This window comes from Magallana gigas, chromosome 4, assembly GCF_963853765.1.
Source record: "Magallana gigas chromosome 4, xbMagGiga1.1, whole genome shotgun sequence".
NCBI classification, from domain to species: domain Eukaryota; kingdom Metazoa; phylum Mollusca; class Bivalvia; order Ostreida; family Ostreidae; genus Magallana; species Magallana gigas.
In genome coordinates this window covers 14,476,640-14,492,337 of record NC_088856.1, presented here as the reverse complement: position 1 = coordinate 14,492,337, position 15,698 = coordinate 14,476,640, and the positions used below count along the sequence as shown (strand labels likewise).

Sequence of the window (15,698 nt, the reverse complement as noted above, 5' to 3'; positions counted from 1 at the left end):
GGCCCGGTCTTGACAGTGAGATTAAGTCTAATCAAGTTTCCATGGCCTGATGTTTACCATGGGATAAAAATAAAAGTACTCTCGTCATGGTGAATGTATTTTCATTCAATCGGCTCCTCACCCACTTGATACATTCTAATTAAACAAAAGTGGACCAGAGCTTTAATTAAAGTTCTCCTTAATTTCCAGAATTTCAAAAGCTCTAATCTTTTCTGTATAATTAGCAGAGGTATGTTAACTTCTGAAGTATTGTTTTCATTAAGGATTTAAATGTCTCTATATAAATCAAACTTATTTTCTCATTTCTTCAACAAATATTTCAGTTTGAATTTGATATTTCAACAAGGACTTTGCATAATGCAACAATAAAAATTGTACTCATCTGGTTATATATATACAAGCTGTATAAATGCACTGTTAAAAGCAGCCATGAACTCTACTGTCACACTGACATTTCAACAAGATCTTTGCAAAATAAAACAATGGAATTGTATCCACGTAATTGTAATTTAAGAAGTAATTACATTACAAGCAATCTTCGTTTGAAGCCCTTAGCTCCGCCTTCAACGAGCATCAAACTAGCAGCTTTTGTTTTATTGAAGATAGATAGCTAGATGCTTTTACTGCTTGTCACTTCAATCATTTCTACTCATCAATAATCCGTCAAGTATTGAACAAGGGGGGTTAACTCCAGGTCTATCACTGACCTTAATCCTAATGAGAGGCTACACTCACATGATCTTTTACTGCAGTAGCAGAGCCTCAGACATAGCTAGGAGAGCGACTTATGGATTATCTGGAGCCAGGAAGGAGAATTAAGCTGTCTAATCTAATACATGACAGATAATCTGAAAGATCAGGGGCAGATAATCCATCACACCACAGCTTCTCACTGACTGATAACCTAAATGAACCTAATCAGCTACCGATCAGCTGAGGGAATTGACAATAATCTGGGTATTTCATCAACCCTGTGAGTAGCTCTCAAAGAGAGTGGTCACTTGCATGTCCGATTGGATCAAAGGCCTCAAAGTTGCTGGATACTCAGGTTTAACATAAAGGTATAAGGCACCAATCCAACGATAAAACAATTATCTGTATCTTATTATTGCTTTGATTTATTCAAATCAAAATCTATTTTTCTTTTGCTTAATCTGCTCAAACATATCTATTCGTGTAAATAGATGTGAAATGTAATAGGGAAACTTGTCAGAATTTACTTCAATCACTCTTGGTATCAGCTCCAGACTGTATTCACTTTATCTTATACAAATAAACTTGTCTTGCTAAAGACTGAAAAAAGTCTCTATATTGTGTCATTGGCAAATATCTCAAACAATATATTGCTTGGAAAATGTGTGCAATCAAAGGCAGTTAATATAGAAGTTTTGGTATCCTATTACATTTACAACCATAGTATCTTTCAATGTTTGTAAACAGAACAGTATATACATTATGTGTCTTTTACAAATAAACTTTCCATTAGTGTAGAAAAACATTTTATGCCTTTACAAAGGTGAGCGTCTTACAAAACACATCCACTTGTAAACACTGGCACCCTACACCAAACTATAACATGTTATCAGCCTAATATCATAGACCTTAATCAGCTCATTAATGAGGCCTTCATCAATGCATAAATCTTGGGATTTTCATTAAGCTAAGCATGCTCTAATACATTAAAATGAGTCTGGAGAAAGACTAGACCAGGATTTGAATCTGGGCCTTCTTAATTTTCTCTACTCAGGTGCTCTACACACAGAGCTATCTGTTGCTAGAGTTTGAACTGGTTAAATTGACCTTTACACATCCATTATAACCCCACAATCCCCCTTCTCTTTCCCCTACCCTGCCCCTAAGGATACCTACCCTCTCCCAGCCAGAGGTGTGCCAGATGGGACAGGGCCCCTGGTTACACACTTCCATGTTGGAGGGACGACTGCTTCGGTCACACTCTTTCTCTGGGACTTTGGTTTTGCCTTGGTAACAGTTTATCTTTCTGTGTCGAATGCCTGTCCCACAAGTGTGTGAGCACTAAAAAATTAACATTGCACAATTAAGATATAGCGCTTATCAAGTCTTCAAGCACACAAATTTTTAATCTAAATTACACTTGGTCATGCATTTTTATTAAAAAGTAATTGCAATTTTATTTTCTCTGAAAGTCATATCTATTATTCAATTTTGTTGTTGATAAAATCTATTAGTATATAATTACCCCAAAAGAGCATTTTAATTGCAAATGTGATATCAAGATTATGTACTGATTGGAAAAAAAATGATTGTATAATTATTATTAAAAATATTAATTAATTATATGATTATTTTTGAGATATTTTGCTGTAGATATCCGTACCCCATTCCAGACACTAGCGTGCCACTCCGGACAGGGCTGTTCGTTACATTTCCTGATCATCACTTTGCCGGTGTTGTCACACTCGGAGTCCGGGAGTTCGTTCTGTCTGTAGTCCATACACTGCCCAACCCTCTCCTGAAAGCCCCCGCCACAAGACTTGGTGCACTGCAACAAAAAAAGAACATGAAGTCATTGGCACCTTTTTATTATGACTTTATCAGCTATTTACAGAGTTAGCTTTGTATCTCTGGTCTACAATTAGTTTGCTCTTTACGAACTACATGTATCGTATCACTGGCACTGCTGATAAAAGGTCAATGCATCTGAAATTGATTCTTTCCAACCTAGTTATCATGCAATACCTATGATATAGAACCGAAAAGGTAGTAGATATGTTTATTCTATAATCTATATTCATAATAAAAGTTAAGCGATATCTTTTATGACAGGAAACATGTTGGATAGAAATCTAATTTTCTCTATGTGTGATTATACAAGCAGATGATCCGCAAATTTCTTACATTCTACCAGAGTTCATAACCTGGTGAAAACATTGCTAAATTCTCACCCTTGACCACTCAGTATACTGCCACTGTGTGGGATTGCACTCCCCTGTACACATGACAAGGTCCCCTGGGCGGTGCCCCACCCCCCTACACTGGTCCTCTGAGACGCTTTCCTCCTTCCATCCTGTCTTTTTCACACATTTGACCGTCTGTTTGGCCACACCCTCGCCACACCTGGCAGAACATTCATGTCTTTCTGACTCCCACCTTGAAAAAGAAACATCAAAGTTATTGCCAAGATCCCTCTAATATTCGGTCACCTAATTGCCAAAAAATTGTTATATTATGTAGTGGATTTCTTTCAAAACAATGCATTCTGTGCCAATTTACATTTTTAGATTATGTAACTATTCAATAAAGAATTGAGTGCAAGTTTTTCATGTAAATAAAGGCTGCCTGAGCATCTTTATATTTACATGTTGCTTTCCAAGAGCATGATCCTTCTGTATCAATTTGTCTACATAACATAAACATGGTCAACTTAATCTGCCACCACAATTCTTGTGTAAAAACCCAAAATACAGTCTGAGTTCACAAAGTCTGAAACCTATTTTTTGATTGTACTAACTCAATACACTAGCTGAGTGTACTCATGTTTTAACCTGAATGTACTCAAACTTTTACACAAGTGTACTCAATTTTTACTTGAGTGTATAAACAACTTTACCTGAGAGTACATCCCAAGTTGCATCGCTTGATCCTCGGTATTGGTCTGGTAATCAGGAAATGCTCACACTTTTTGTCGGAGACAATTATTCGTTCCTCATCATCACTGACACACACAACGGACTGCTGTGTGTAACCTATATATACAGGAAAATAAATCAACCATCAATCTCCTTCACTTAATAAAAAATGCACAATATTCTTAGAGTTAAATTTAAAGTCTTACAGTTTAATCTAATGTCGTGTCAAATGCAAAGTAAATCATTTGAAATAATTATAAAACCACAACTTTAAATGTTTCAATTTTACAGGAAATAGTGCTAATTCCTCAAATAAATAAAATTAACCAACCACACATGTTAAAACATAATGATAAACTTTTGTGAAAAAAATGACTGCAGTTAAGTACTATATCTAGTAACATTGCGTAAGGTCATAGATAGGTGTTATTTGACCTTGACATGTGCTGTTACATGGCCCCCATGGTCCTTCCCCACTCCACACAAACCGCGACTCCACATTCAGGACATAGCTGTACTCAATGTTAGGGGGGAATAACTCTGCAACGGACAAGACCTGCAACCAAAAAATCACAACATACAGTAATGTTCTTCTATCTTTACAACTCATCTCATATCAATCTAAAATCAGAGGTAATATGTGTATATAAGTGCATAGCGTAACAATGTTTTTTGAAAAATTGCTGATGCATCAAAGGAAGGTCACACTCTTTATCTAACATTATTAATATAATCTGTTTTTCAATCCTGTAAATTGATTATCACACAATAAGCAATGAACCAGGTACTTATACTTGAGCAAATTTAAGATCTGAGCAAGCAGCTGCACAAGTGTACAGACACAAATCATCTTCTTGAGATCTTAAAATACAATGCAAATTTTTTTTTCCTTCATTAAGGAATAAAGCAAAAATCATGAAAAATTAGAAAACAAGAACATTTCGACAGCGGAACAGAGGAAAACACCCCGGAACAATTGTTATTTCTGACAGAAAACAATATGTTACAATGACGGAGAAGAGGCTTGATTTGTTTAAGTTTTGGATACATGAGAGACCTCCTGACCCAGACTCCATGATAGAAAGCAGGGGGGTGATTGATGTAAACAAAAGGGGCTACATGATCAACCGAGTGTTTACTAGGAAGGGAAGGCTCATCAGTATATATAGACATACAGTGGGTCAGCAGAGGCAACGCTGCATGCAAAAACTCTCAGAAACCGCCTCAAGAATTGAGACAGATTATCACTGATGATCAATGTTCCCTGTATCTCTTAATCCACCAATTATCTGGAAAAAACTAGATTAAGCCATAAAACTGGCATTACAATAACCAGATTAAAGGTCTTGGGTGTTCTACATGAATTTTGGGGGGCTCAGAAAAAAAAACTTAGCAAGCTTAAGAATCCTAGGAGTTAATTCATCAGAGGGATCTTTACTTTGTAAGTGCTTTACTTAAAAGAGCTCAAAAGAATATCAATATTTGATACAATCAAAATACAACTTGGTGCCCTACCAACATTAAGTACATTGAACATTTGCTTCTAATATAAAAATATTGGTACTTGATTACCCTCAGGAGAGAAAGATTTGTGTTGAAAAATGTCTCTTAGCAAAAAAGGAACATAACTCATTTCTTTTATTACCAGTATCAAAAAAGGTTGCACCAAGAAAGAATTCCAGCTGCAAAAGAATGCAAAACCATTGGAATGACCAAAAGGGGTTTAACAGGTCCCATGACTTAAACTGGCTGCATTAAGTCTAGGCTAGTGAGCCACTCACCCACAGTGAGATGCTTTCTTGTATTGGTCCAGTGGCATTGATGGTCTCCATCAGAGCGCCCGAGCCACTGTACTCGATCCAAGCACCTGCCACCCGGATCCTGGTTTTGGCCACGTTGATGGTTTTGTTCCCGTTCAAAATGAAATACTGACTCTCATTCTTTAGTGCTAAAAAGAATCATTAAAAAGATATTTATTGACAAATTCTTTCAAAAATAAAACATTAAAAAACTCTAAAATATACAGAACTCTTTGTCTACCTCTATTAACAGAGGAGCTTATCATCTCTATTTTTCAAAAATCTTGAGTTCATTCGAGCTCGTCTTTGCTTGATAAAATCTACAGAAACGCCTATATCAATGCACCTAGATAATTGCCGTCCTCATCCAGCCCTGATACTACTCCGTGCTGCTTGATCAGAATGTCTCTTGCTCCATTTGGAATGGTATGAACATAGTTGTACCCTATAGAGAATAAAAACAGATTCACAAAATACCCTTCAACAAGAGAAATACAATAATATGTTATTGTCCTTTTATTGTTTACTGAAAAACATACAATTTTGGAGGTAGGAGAGAAGGAAGCTCACCATAAGTTAAATTGACAAGGTTGAATCGGTTGTAAACTCGCTCCATGCGACATGTGGAGTTGTCTCCTCCACAAATTCCACATCGATCCACCACCAACTCAGAACCCAGTTTGTTATCACAGCCAGCTTTCTGTAAATCACATCTCAAGTTTATCATCTTTATTACCTCCAGTGCATTTTTGATGCACCATGCATATGAAATTGAGTGCAAATTACATGTTCAAGATGGTTACAATAGAACAATCTCTATATTAATCAATAAAGGTTACCCAGATGATCTTATTTTTACCTGGCAGATGCCATTCACACACATGTCAAATGTATCAGGTCCGCACTTAGTTCCGTCCACGACTTTGTCTTTCAGTAGGTAGTAGGCGGAGCTAGAGGAGGCTCGGCAGTACAGTTTACAGGCATCCTTTATACGAACTACAAATGAAAATAGACAATATACAACATAAACGAATAGCCAATATGCAAAATTTTCAAAAAGAAATAGCCTATAAACAACATAGTATACAAATACATATACCACATATTTAAATGGAATTACAAATGTATACACAACTATATAAGCAATCTTGATCACTTTTAGAAGGAGTCAAAGATATTCAAACCATTTCATTTTAGCAGTGAAGAATCTCACTTAACAATAAATAATGAGCATTTATTTTTATTAATTGTATACTTTGATCAGATTTATGAGTGAGGTATAGATTGGAAAGTGCTCATGTCAACAATGCATGTTTGAATCTAACGTACTTCCAGCATACTTGGGGACCCAGCGCACGTTGGAGGGGAGCCCTTGCAGCTTCAGGTTGTTGTCAAACACCGAGCACTGAATCTCGCGAAAATCTTTGGTGCCTGGATCACACGGCTGCAAAAGATAAAATATACCGACTAAACAAAAATACCAAGGCCATGCAATACTGAAGTCTTAACAACATCCAAGAGTCTTGTTTATCTGACTATAAACAATAAAATAATATTAACAAACATTAAGACCTGTGAACAGAAAAAAAATTGAAAAAAAAAATATAAAAAATGAAGCCTTGTTTCTCAGGTTATTCAACTCCCAAGGATCCCCGCTCTCGTAAACAAGGAAAAACCCTGCCAATATGGCGGAACTTCCTGGGACCACAATAATTGATGTTTATTTATGTGAAGAGATGAACGACTTTGAACCTGTTCACCTCTTGGACTTAGTGGGCAGATTTCATTATTCACACAGTCTCCTCATTTGCTTCTATCACTCAAAACAGTAGCTTTATTCTTGGTATAAACACCTGTTTTGTGTTAACTAGGGTGTTTGGCTTATTCACATCTCTTTGTTATCACCTTATGATTAATTAGATAACAATCAACTAGGGAGCAACCCTTACAAAATACTTAGTTGCAGATTCAATCATGTATCCCTCATCTTGAGAGGTTAAAAACTAACTTCCTTCTACCTAAATTCTGTTACTTGTCTCATTATACATAATTGTCAACTTCACAGAGAGCCTGCTGGGAGGTTGTAGGTTTTGTTGCAGTGCATCATGGGAGATCATTAACAAACAAGTTATTGTTGTCAGGTCGTTGACTCCTGTGCACTTCCAAGTCATTAAAGCAACATAAAACTTGCATTTTATCTATTGGGAAAAGGCAAGAAAAAGAGTTTTGGAGATCCATAACCTGACCTCACCTTGTTGTTACAGGATTTGTATCTGGTTCTGCGCCCGGTACAGTACAATCCTCCATTGGCTGGCCTGCAATGACAGAACATTGAAAAGTACAAGACATTACAAGAAAATGCAGCACCGAAATATTCCATTTACTTCTCTCCTACAAGTTTTACAACCTCTATTGCTCATCCGTCTCTGCAGGTATACACCTTGCACGACGTGACTTATTGCATGCATTGATTTGGTGCACTACACTATTCAAGAATCAAGGTACCAAGTTAAGGCTGAAGAGTTGATGAGTCTTTGGATATTTGTACTTCAATAAATTTATGTTTTGCAAAATCAGATCTGAAATTCTGATAAAGCTTTTTTTGACTCATTTTAAATTTCTGTTGTTTCTTCGTATAAAACTGCTGTCAAAGAGTGAGTCTTCGCATATTAAAGACTAACCCTAAGCTGTTGCACTTACCTACTCCTGGTTGTTACATTTACTTACCTTGGGCTGTTACATTTAGTTACTCTGGGCTGTTACATTACCTTATTCTTAGCTGTTACATTTACTTACTCTGAGTTGTTACATTTACTTACTCTTGGCTGTTACATTTACTTACTCTGGATTGTTACATTTACTTACTCTGGGTTGTTACATTTACTTACTCTGGGCTGTTACAATAAATCACTCTTAGCTACTACATTTACTTACTCTTGGCTGTTACAATTACTTACTCTGGATTGTTACATTTACTTACTCTGGGTTGTTACATTTACTTACTCTGGGCTGTTACAATAAATCACTCTTAGCTACTACATTTACTTACTCTTGGCTGTTACAATTACTTACTCTGGATTGTTACATTTACTTACTCTGGGTTGTTACATTTACTTACTCTGGGCTGTTACAATAAACCACTCTTAGCTACTACATTTACTTACTCTTGGCTGTTACAATAACTTACTCTGAATTGTTACATTTACTTACTCTGGGTTGTTACATTTACTTACTCTGGGCTGTTACAATTAATCACTCTTAGGTACTACATTTACTTACTCTTGGCTGTTACAATTACTTACTCTGGACTGTTACATTTGCGGATTGCCATTCGAACACCTCCCCCACAGGTCCTGGAACAGTCCCCGTACATCTGCCACCCTCCCCAGCTCCCATCCACAGGTTTACGGATAGACTTTGGTACACACTCTCCATGTTGGCACCACTGCAAAAAATCAAACATTTTACATCAATTCTTCTTCATTCAAAATTGTGACTACATAGAGATACTGATAGTTTGTTTAATATGTTGTACTTTCTTCTGTACAAAAAATTTTGACTTCATATAGACAGTTTCTTATATGTCTAATTCACATTGTACTTTCTCTTTTACAAAAAAATTGTGACTTCAAACACATATCTAATTCAAATTGTACTTCATAGAGATAGCTTGTTAAAGGTCTTAATCATATTGTACTTTATATTTGCTCATTACAGCGCAGTCTGTCTGGGAACCATGTGCTCATTATCAAAATCAAAACTATAAAACACAATCAGACAAGTATCATTTCTGAAGGATTATTGGGAAACATCTGTAACACATTGAAGCAACTTTTTGGAAAGCTGATTTTCATTTCATATAAATGAGTAATAATTTCCAGAACAAGGGGCAAATGATAAATCAACTGATACAACTTTTGATTGTCTATGACCTTTTTGACTCAAATTAATCAGATCAAGGTCATTTTTCCTCCCTACGCCCTTCCACCGACTTAACATTTTTTTCTTTATTGACGTCAGTAATCATTTCCCACCTTCAGAACAGGTTTTGTTTTTCATAGAATACTGATGTAAAATAAAAAAGGGGGTTGCACAGAAAAATCTGGCGATTTGCAACTTAACATAAAACACCCTGGCCTGTCTCACCTGGAGATTCCTACACCTCAATTAAAGGCAGGTTACTATCGAGATTAGGGCCCCTTATCTTAATGAAGAGTGTTTTGCTCATAAAAATTTATTACTGAAGTCATGAGCTTTATAACTGTATACTGCTTAGGAAAAACTTCCTGATGATTTGAATCTGTTAAGATGATGTACACAACAAACTGCAGCACTGGAACACCTTTTTTAAAAACATCTGTTCCCCTCAAGTGTTTCAAACTAGAAACACAGTTATTTATTGAAGAACTTTTTCAAAAGATAATTTTTAATTACCTCCCCTGATGACAAATTTGTCTCCTTTTTCAGAACTCTCCAGGACATAAAAAATAGGATAGTGCTGTTGCTGATCAGATTTTTAATAATGATGAAGCAACAAGCAATAAAACCTTCCTATACAGTAAAGATTCTTCGATGTTGCTGCTGTGTGGGGTATTTGAACTATGCTCAAAAATCAAGGGGAAATAAACACGAGGGAACTGTAAATTCATAATCATACAATCTACCAACTACCTGCAGAAACTTTACTGTTTGTTGAAAGCTTGGCCTTCTTAAATTGAGACACTGTTCACTTTTATTTTTGAGGAAACATAAACTCACAAAACCTCTGTCTATAAAATACGGGGCAATTCTAGAGATTATGAAATTTTAATAGATTATCAGGAATACTGCCAACCAGTAATCGTCTGTAAATTATTTCTGCAAATAAATCTATTAATGCTCCTCGAGTGATCCTGTTAAATTGTATGATTAAAAGGGTGCTGGCTGCACTTCTCTGCAAAAATAAGTTTTCTTTAAAGTTCCACTTGATGATAAAATTTTACATATGAAATCTTCAAGAATCAGACAACTTCCAGTGCCTTGATACTAAGTGCAAATTTGTATTTGTGAAGAATAATGTAACTGTTAAGTGTTGCCTACTTTTGAATACAAATTGTAAAATCGCTTCTGTAAAGCCTGTGTTCTCCTGAATATCTGTATCAACAATTCCGGCAATTCAATTTCAGAACACCAGAACAACAAATTAAAAGTGTTTTGCTGGTATTCTTTACGTACTGAATTCAAGTTTGATAAAAAGCCACTTCTTTAACAGTTTATTTTTCCACAACATGTGTTAATTTTTTTTCACATAATTCTGATAAAAGTAATCTGGTTTCACTTTTCAGCACATCTTTGTGCCTCCTTCACTGCAGATAATATGATGTATATACAATTTAAAAAAATATCACCCAAATCAGTTATCTTGTCCATGCTGCCAACATTTGTAATGGTAGGTTTTACAGGCAGATTAATTTTTTTGGTGTGCTTTACTTGTATGCAAAAAATTAACTTTTTTCTTATAAAGTACACTTTTACTATAAAGAACACCATGCACTTCAAAAGAACTTTAAACACATCTGCCTCCGTGCAAAAATTAGTATGCCTTATTTTATTTTATAAGAAAGGAGGATAGGAGAACTTAACTAATGAATCAATGTGTATGATCATGTGATTGCAACCAGTTGAGAGAGAGAGAGAGAGAGAGAGAGAGAGAGAGAGAGGGGGGGGGGAGGGGGGAGAGGGAGGGGACCAACCTTTTGAGCTCCACATATTGTTCCATCTGCCCAGGGCATGTGGAGAGTTTGACAGGACTTGGATTTGGACTTGCTATCTGTACACCACAGTCGCTTACAGTCTTGCTATTGAAATCAAGAGAAAAATATTTCAATACATGTTTCTTTATGATTTTTTCCAACTAATTATGCAAAATTCTTTAATTAATCGATAAATAACAGGTCTTAATAGTCTCTGTCTATTAGACTAGTGACTTGGGCGATTATTACCATGTAGGGACAAATCTTGAAGTCTGGTCCAAACATCAGTTCGCACTGCTTGTCAATCCTGTACAGTTCTCCAGCCTCCCCCTTCTCTGCTCGCACTCTCCTGCGGCCAGGCTGATCCAATAAACACTCCGCTGAACCTGCACTGCATCATACAACAAAGCATGTCAAAATATCATAACTTTTGAAACAACAAAAGACATGTGAAAATTTTTGTAACTGAAATATTTTTTATGAAAATTGTATTTTTTGTAACAGGAAAAAAAATATTTAGTGTAGTATGGAGTTTTGTACATGTAATTGTAAAAAAAGCTTTTAAAATATATTGTATCTTTTGTAACAGAAGAGAGAAATGTAAATACATTTAAAAATTTCAGCATATTTATTTGTCATACTATTTATGAACTTTGCAATAAATTTTCTTTTAATTTTTATTTTCATGAAAGTTGCCGGACTAAATGATAATTAAGGCACTGGAGGTACTAGCTTTGATGGTAAAGGCCTGCACTGCCTGACAGTACTTACTCAATGAAGCGAGTGATGAGTTCAGAGCTGCAGTGAGACCAGGTCCAGGGGCTCGTTTTGTGATCCAGAGAGGGGGACATAATGTGGTCAGTGAAAGGGCCTTTCAGAAACTTCTTACAACTTTTGTCATCATCATGAGGTAGGCTGAACCTGTAGTGAAAGTACATCATAATTATATACATCTACATCATTAAATCTCGATCATTAAATCCTCTAGATAAATTAGTACAATAGCCATACGGTCTATTTAATTTGAATAAAATTCAAATTTATACTCAAGTTATATGGAGACAGGCAGGTTAATATGTGACTGATTTGCATGTCAGGCCTCTCTTTGTGAAAAAGTTACATGTACTTTTTATAATCACAATTAGTGCAGTCCTCCCACACCCCCAGTCATTCCATGTGTGAAAAGTGTTCATGACCCTGATGTAACAGGTCAAAGATTCAGTGTCATTGAGATGCATGCTTCCATTAATTAGCAGCTGATACATGGTCGAGGAATGCCATCCCTTTCATAATGAAAGAGACCTCTGACTTGTAACTTTATGAAATGGACACGAACGGTGGAGAAAAGACAATAAATGTATATCTTTCCATCACCTTTGGATCCTTAAAATTATTCACAAAGTCTGAATATGTTTACTCAGCATCCATTCAAAAGTAAAAAATTCTTATCCCCCCCCCTCTCTCAAAATGTCTATCATTAGAAATAAGCTATAAAAAGCCTAAAATTTGGCCGAGATATTATCTTGGATTATTTATTGTTTCTGTGTAAACTTATATAAGAAATTTTATTATTTTAGTACTCTAAGACGTGATCAAAGTTTGAGCTATTATGTATACATGTATGCTTTTTATTTGCACTTTAGCCCAAGCAAGATGTACTTCTTTCTATGCCACCATGCACTTCTAGATTCATACCCCCCAAAACAGACTTCAGAAACACAATAGGGAATGCTGATATGATATATACATGCACCTGCTGTTTTCTTTGAAGTACTCATCCGATATTGTCAGTGAGTGACCTCACGTAAAAAATAAGAATATTTTTACACACAACAATATTCATAACTTTAAAAATGTCAGGGTCCCCCTGGCGGTTTGCTACTTGACATCAAACAATGACTGTGTGAGTATTTGGCAATAATCATTCAAATCTCTTGATACGATCTGATTTTAGCTCAGATAAAAAAGCAGAGAGGCTTCACAAGTTGATGGGTTGTAAAAACAGCTCCTATTCCCCTGAACCTGTCAAACACATAGTCAGACAGCCATATCTTTGACTTCATTCACACAGGTACTCACTCACCTCGCGGATCTTAATTACAGCTGCAAAGTTAATTGAAATTCTGGTCATTTAATTGCCAAACAATACCACACTCTATGATGAAGCATTTTGTCCAATCTCCATTTAACATGCAAATGCTCAAAAGACAGTCAAGTCAAGGTGGATGTCGAGGGAGGGGGTTAATTAATGAACGGACATGATTCTACCCTTCTTCAAACTTCTCCATATCCATTGTAGATTACCATTTCAGAAGGAAATGAGCTTCAAACTTAAATCTACAACTGTTTATCAATTACCCATTAAAATCTCTTTCATAGGTTGAACTTGGGCTCACATGAAGAGAAAATACTTAACTTAGTAAGAAAACAAATATAGCAAGGATTCTGCAACCCGTTTTTGAATTCCTGACTTAATCTTTCTGCACTAAAAATCAATTCAATTTTCTCTCTTACTCATTGGAGGACACCCAGACAGTTTATTTCTTTTATTTAAAGATTTCAAACATAAATTAATTTAAACCTCTTCAACTCTTTATTGCTTTGACATAATATGCAATGAATTTTTATTTCCCAAATCTTAAATGTCTACTCTAGCTGCAATCGAAAAGAAATAAGAAATTGGCAGTAAATGAAAATATAAAATCTGTCTATTTTAGATTCATAAAAACCATTCAGACTTCTAAATTTAATCCCTATCATGATAAAGTTTTTATACACCAAATAACACTTCTTCATAAATTGCTGTAATTTTTGTCATTTCTATCTATCGGAGTTTCTATCGGTGCCTTTAATGATAAGTCTTGGAGATTACTTGGGAGCTTTTAATTCGGGTTTGACACAATTATCCCTCTGGATTGGATACAGGAAGTTACTTTGAGATCTCCCTGCAGGTTTCTGTGCAATATTTTGCAATCTATCTGAATTATTTGTCCCTTAAATCATTAAGATGCTGATAAGCTCCATATCACACAAGTTGTGCTGGGAATTTGAAACGGAATCAAGCATTTCTTATCAGCATTAATTGCCGTAAAATTAATTTTAAAATCATTATCGAAACAGCATCCTTAATATTCTTTGATAATATGAAAGATTTTACTTGGCATAAAAAGTCATTAGGTACCAACATTTTTATTTTAAGTTTCTATGCAACCGGGATCAGTTTCTTTTCTCATTTTATCATCTTTAACCTAGCTATTTCAATTTTTTTCTCCAGTTTTATAAGAAAAATAAGCAAGAGACACCATTTCCAACATTTATAGAATCTTTAGATCTAAAAAAAAAAAAAAAAAAGAAAGATAATGATTAAACGACAGACACTGCAGACTGTCTCTGAATAGACAAGAAGACACTTTAAACCTGACTATAACAGCAATAGGCACCCTTCTCCCCTCACCCTAAATCACCAAGGTTCAATTCCTGCCTCTAATTTATTACTTAATGCAACAAAATACCTAATGTTTTCTTTGATAACACTGCCACTTTCTTTATATAGGCAGACACAGACAAGCACTTTTCAATTAGAGCTTCTACAATTTCGCCAGCACAGAATCCTGATTTACGAACTCCTCTCTTACCAATGCCTAAGTATATTAGTGGCTACTTTAATGAACTCTCAAGTACCTGAAGAACTAGATGAGGTTCCCTGTTAGCTTTGTGTAAGAGAAATCTAAGAACGGTGAAATGTGCATACACCTATTGTACAGGTCCTTGACTATTACTTGACCTCGAGTTCCGGAACTACTGCTCTGATAACTTGGGTATCCCTTTAACGTATCGCCTAAATCTGGACCACAGTGTGTATGAGAGAAGTCTGAATCACACCGAGTCCATTTGGTCTATTAGCCACACATTTCAGAAGATGAAAGTTCAATGCATTAATATTAGCCGATGCTGGCAGTGTCATCCACTTAAAAAAGCCCACTTGTCTAAATGACCTCAAAAGCGGTCCCCCAAAACTGGTTACATGCATAGGTCAACTGCTGTCATACGGACAGGAAATGGTGAATTAGGTCAGCCTATTCACACCTGTGTAACAAAATGACCTGCTGTTGAAATTGTAACAGGTAGAAGAAGCTCCCTATAACCCTTTATTTCAACACAGCACACAGGCCTATAGTAGACATGACCAATCTTTTACCTGTGCACCAAGATACCACACATCTATGATATTTAGGTCACAGTGAAGTACACAGTAGTAGTACGAATACATATCAAGAGTGCACTGCCGATTCAATGCCCAACCTCCATTCATAATTATGTATTCTATCAATGAACATCTACCCACCATATCAATATGCACAGTCAGCATTTACTTAGATCAAATCTCGATAGGGATAGAAAGAAAAATATATTCATACGATAAATTATAGATATCAAAGGTGTTGTATAAATAAACAGGAGGATATTGATGGCTTCTATTCTGTGGAGTGGCTGTATCAGAATAACAATTATTCAGACTTCATTAAGGCATGATGTGTCAAAATCACTCTCACAATGAA

General features: G+C 35.7%; 1 protein-coding gene across 3 annotated transcripts in view; it reads right to left on the bottom strand.

Annotated features, from left to right (window-relative positions):
* Positions 1–15,698, bottom strand: part of LOC105333235 (A disintegrin and metalloproteinase with thrombospondin motifs 9) — a 76,657-nt gene that overhangs the window by 18,706 nt on the left and 42,253 nt on the right. For all 3 annotated transcript variants that reach the window (XR_900916.4, XM_011436110.4, XM_011436111.4), the window contains 15 exons: positions 11,911–12,060; positions 11,389–11,530; positions 11,140–11,244; positions 8,710–8,852; positions 7,659–7,722; positions 6,737–6,851; positions 6,267–6,403; positions 5,978–6,107; positions 5,754–5,852; positions 5,390–5,556; positions 4,044–4,164; positions 3,590–3,725; positions 2,925–3,129; positions 2,357–2,521; positions 1,870–2,034 (listed from right to left, as the gene is read on the bottom strand). Coding sequence is in view for 2 of the 3 variants with exons in the window: in XM_011436110.4 (XP_011434412.3) it covers positions 1,870–2,034; positions 2,357–2,521; positions 2,925–3,129; positions 3,590–3,725; positions 4,044–4,164; positions 5,390–5,556; positions 5,754–5,852; positions 5,978–6,107; positions 6,267–6,403; positions 6,737–6,851; positions 7,659–7,722; positions 8,710–8,852; positions 11,140–11,244; positions 11,389–11,530; positions 11,911–12,060 (2,044 nt within the window). In the remaining variant the exon portion in view is untranslated. The remainder of the gene's footprint in view (positions 1–1,869; positions 2,035–2,356; positions 2,522–2,924; positions 3,130–3,589; positions 3,726–4,043; positions 4,165–5,389; positions 5,557–5,753; positions 5,853–5,977; positions 6,108–6,266; positions 6,404–6,736; positions 6,852–7,658; positions 7,723–8,709; positions 8,853–11,139; positions 11,245–11,388; positions 11,531–11,910; positions 12,061–15,698) is intronic.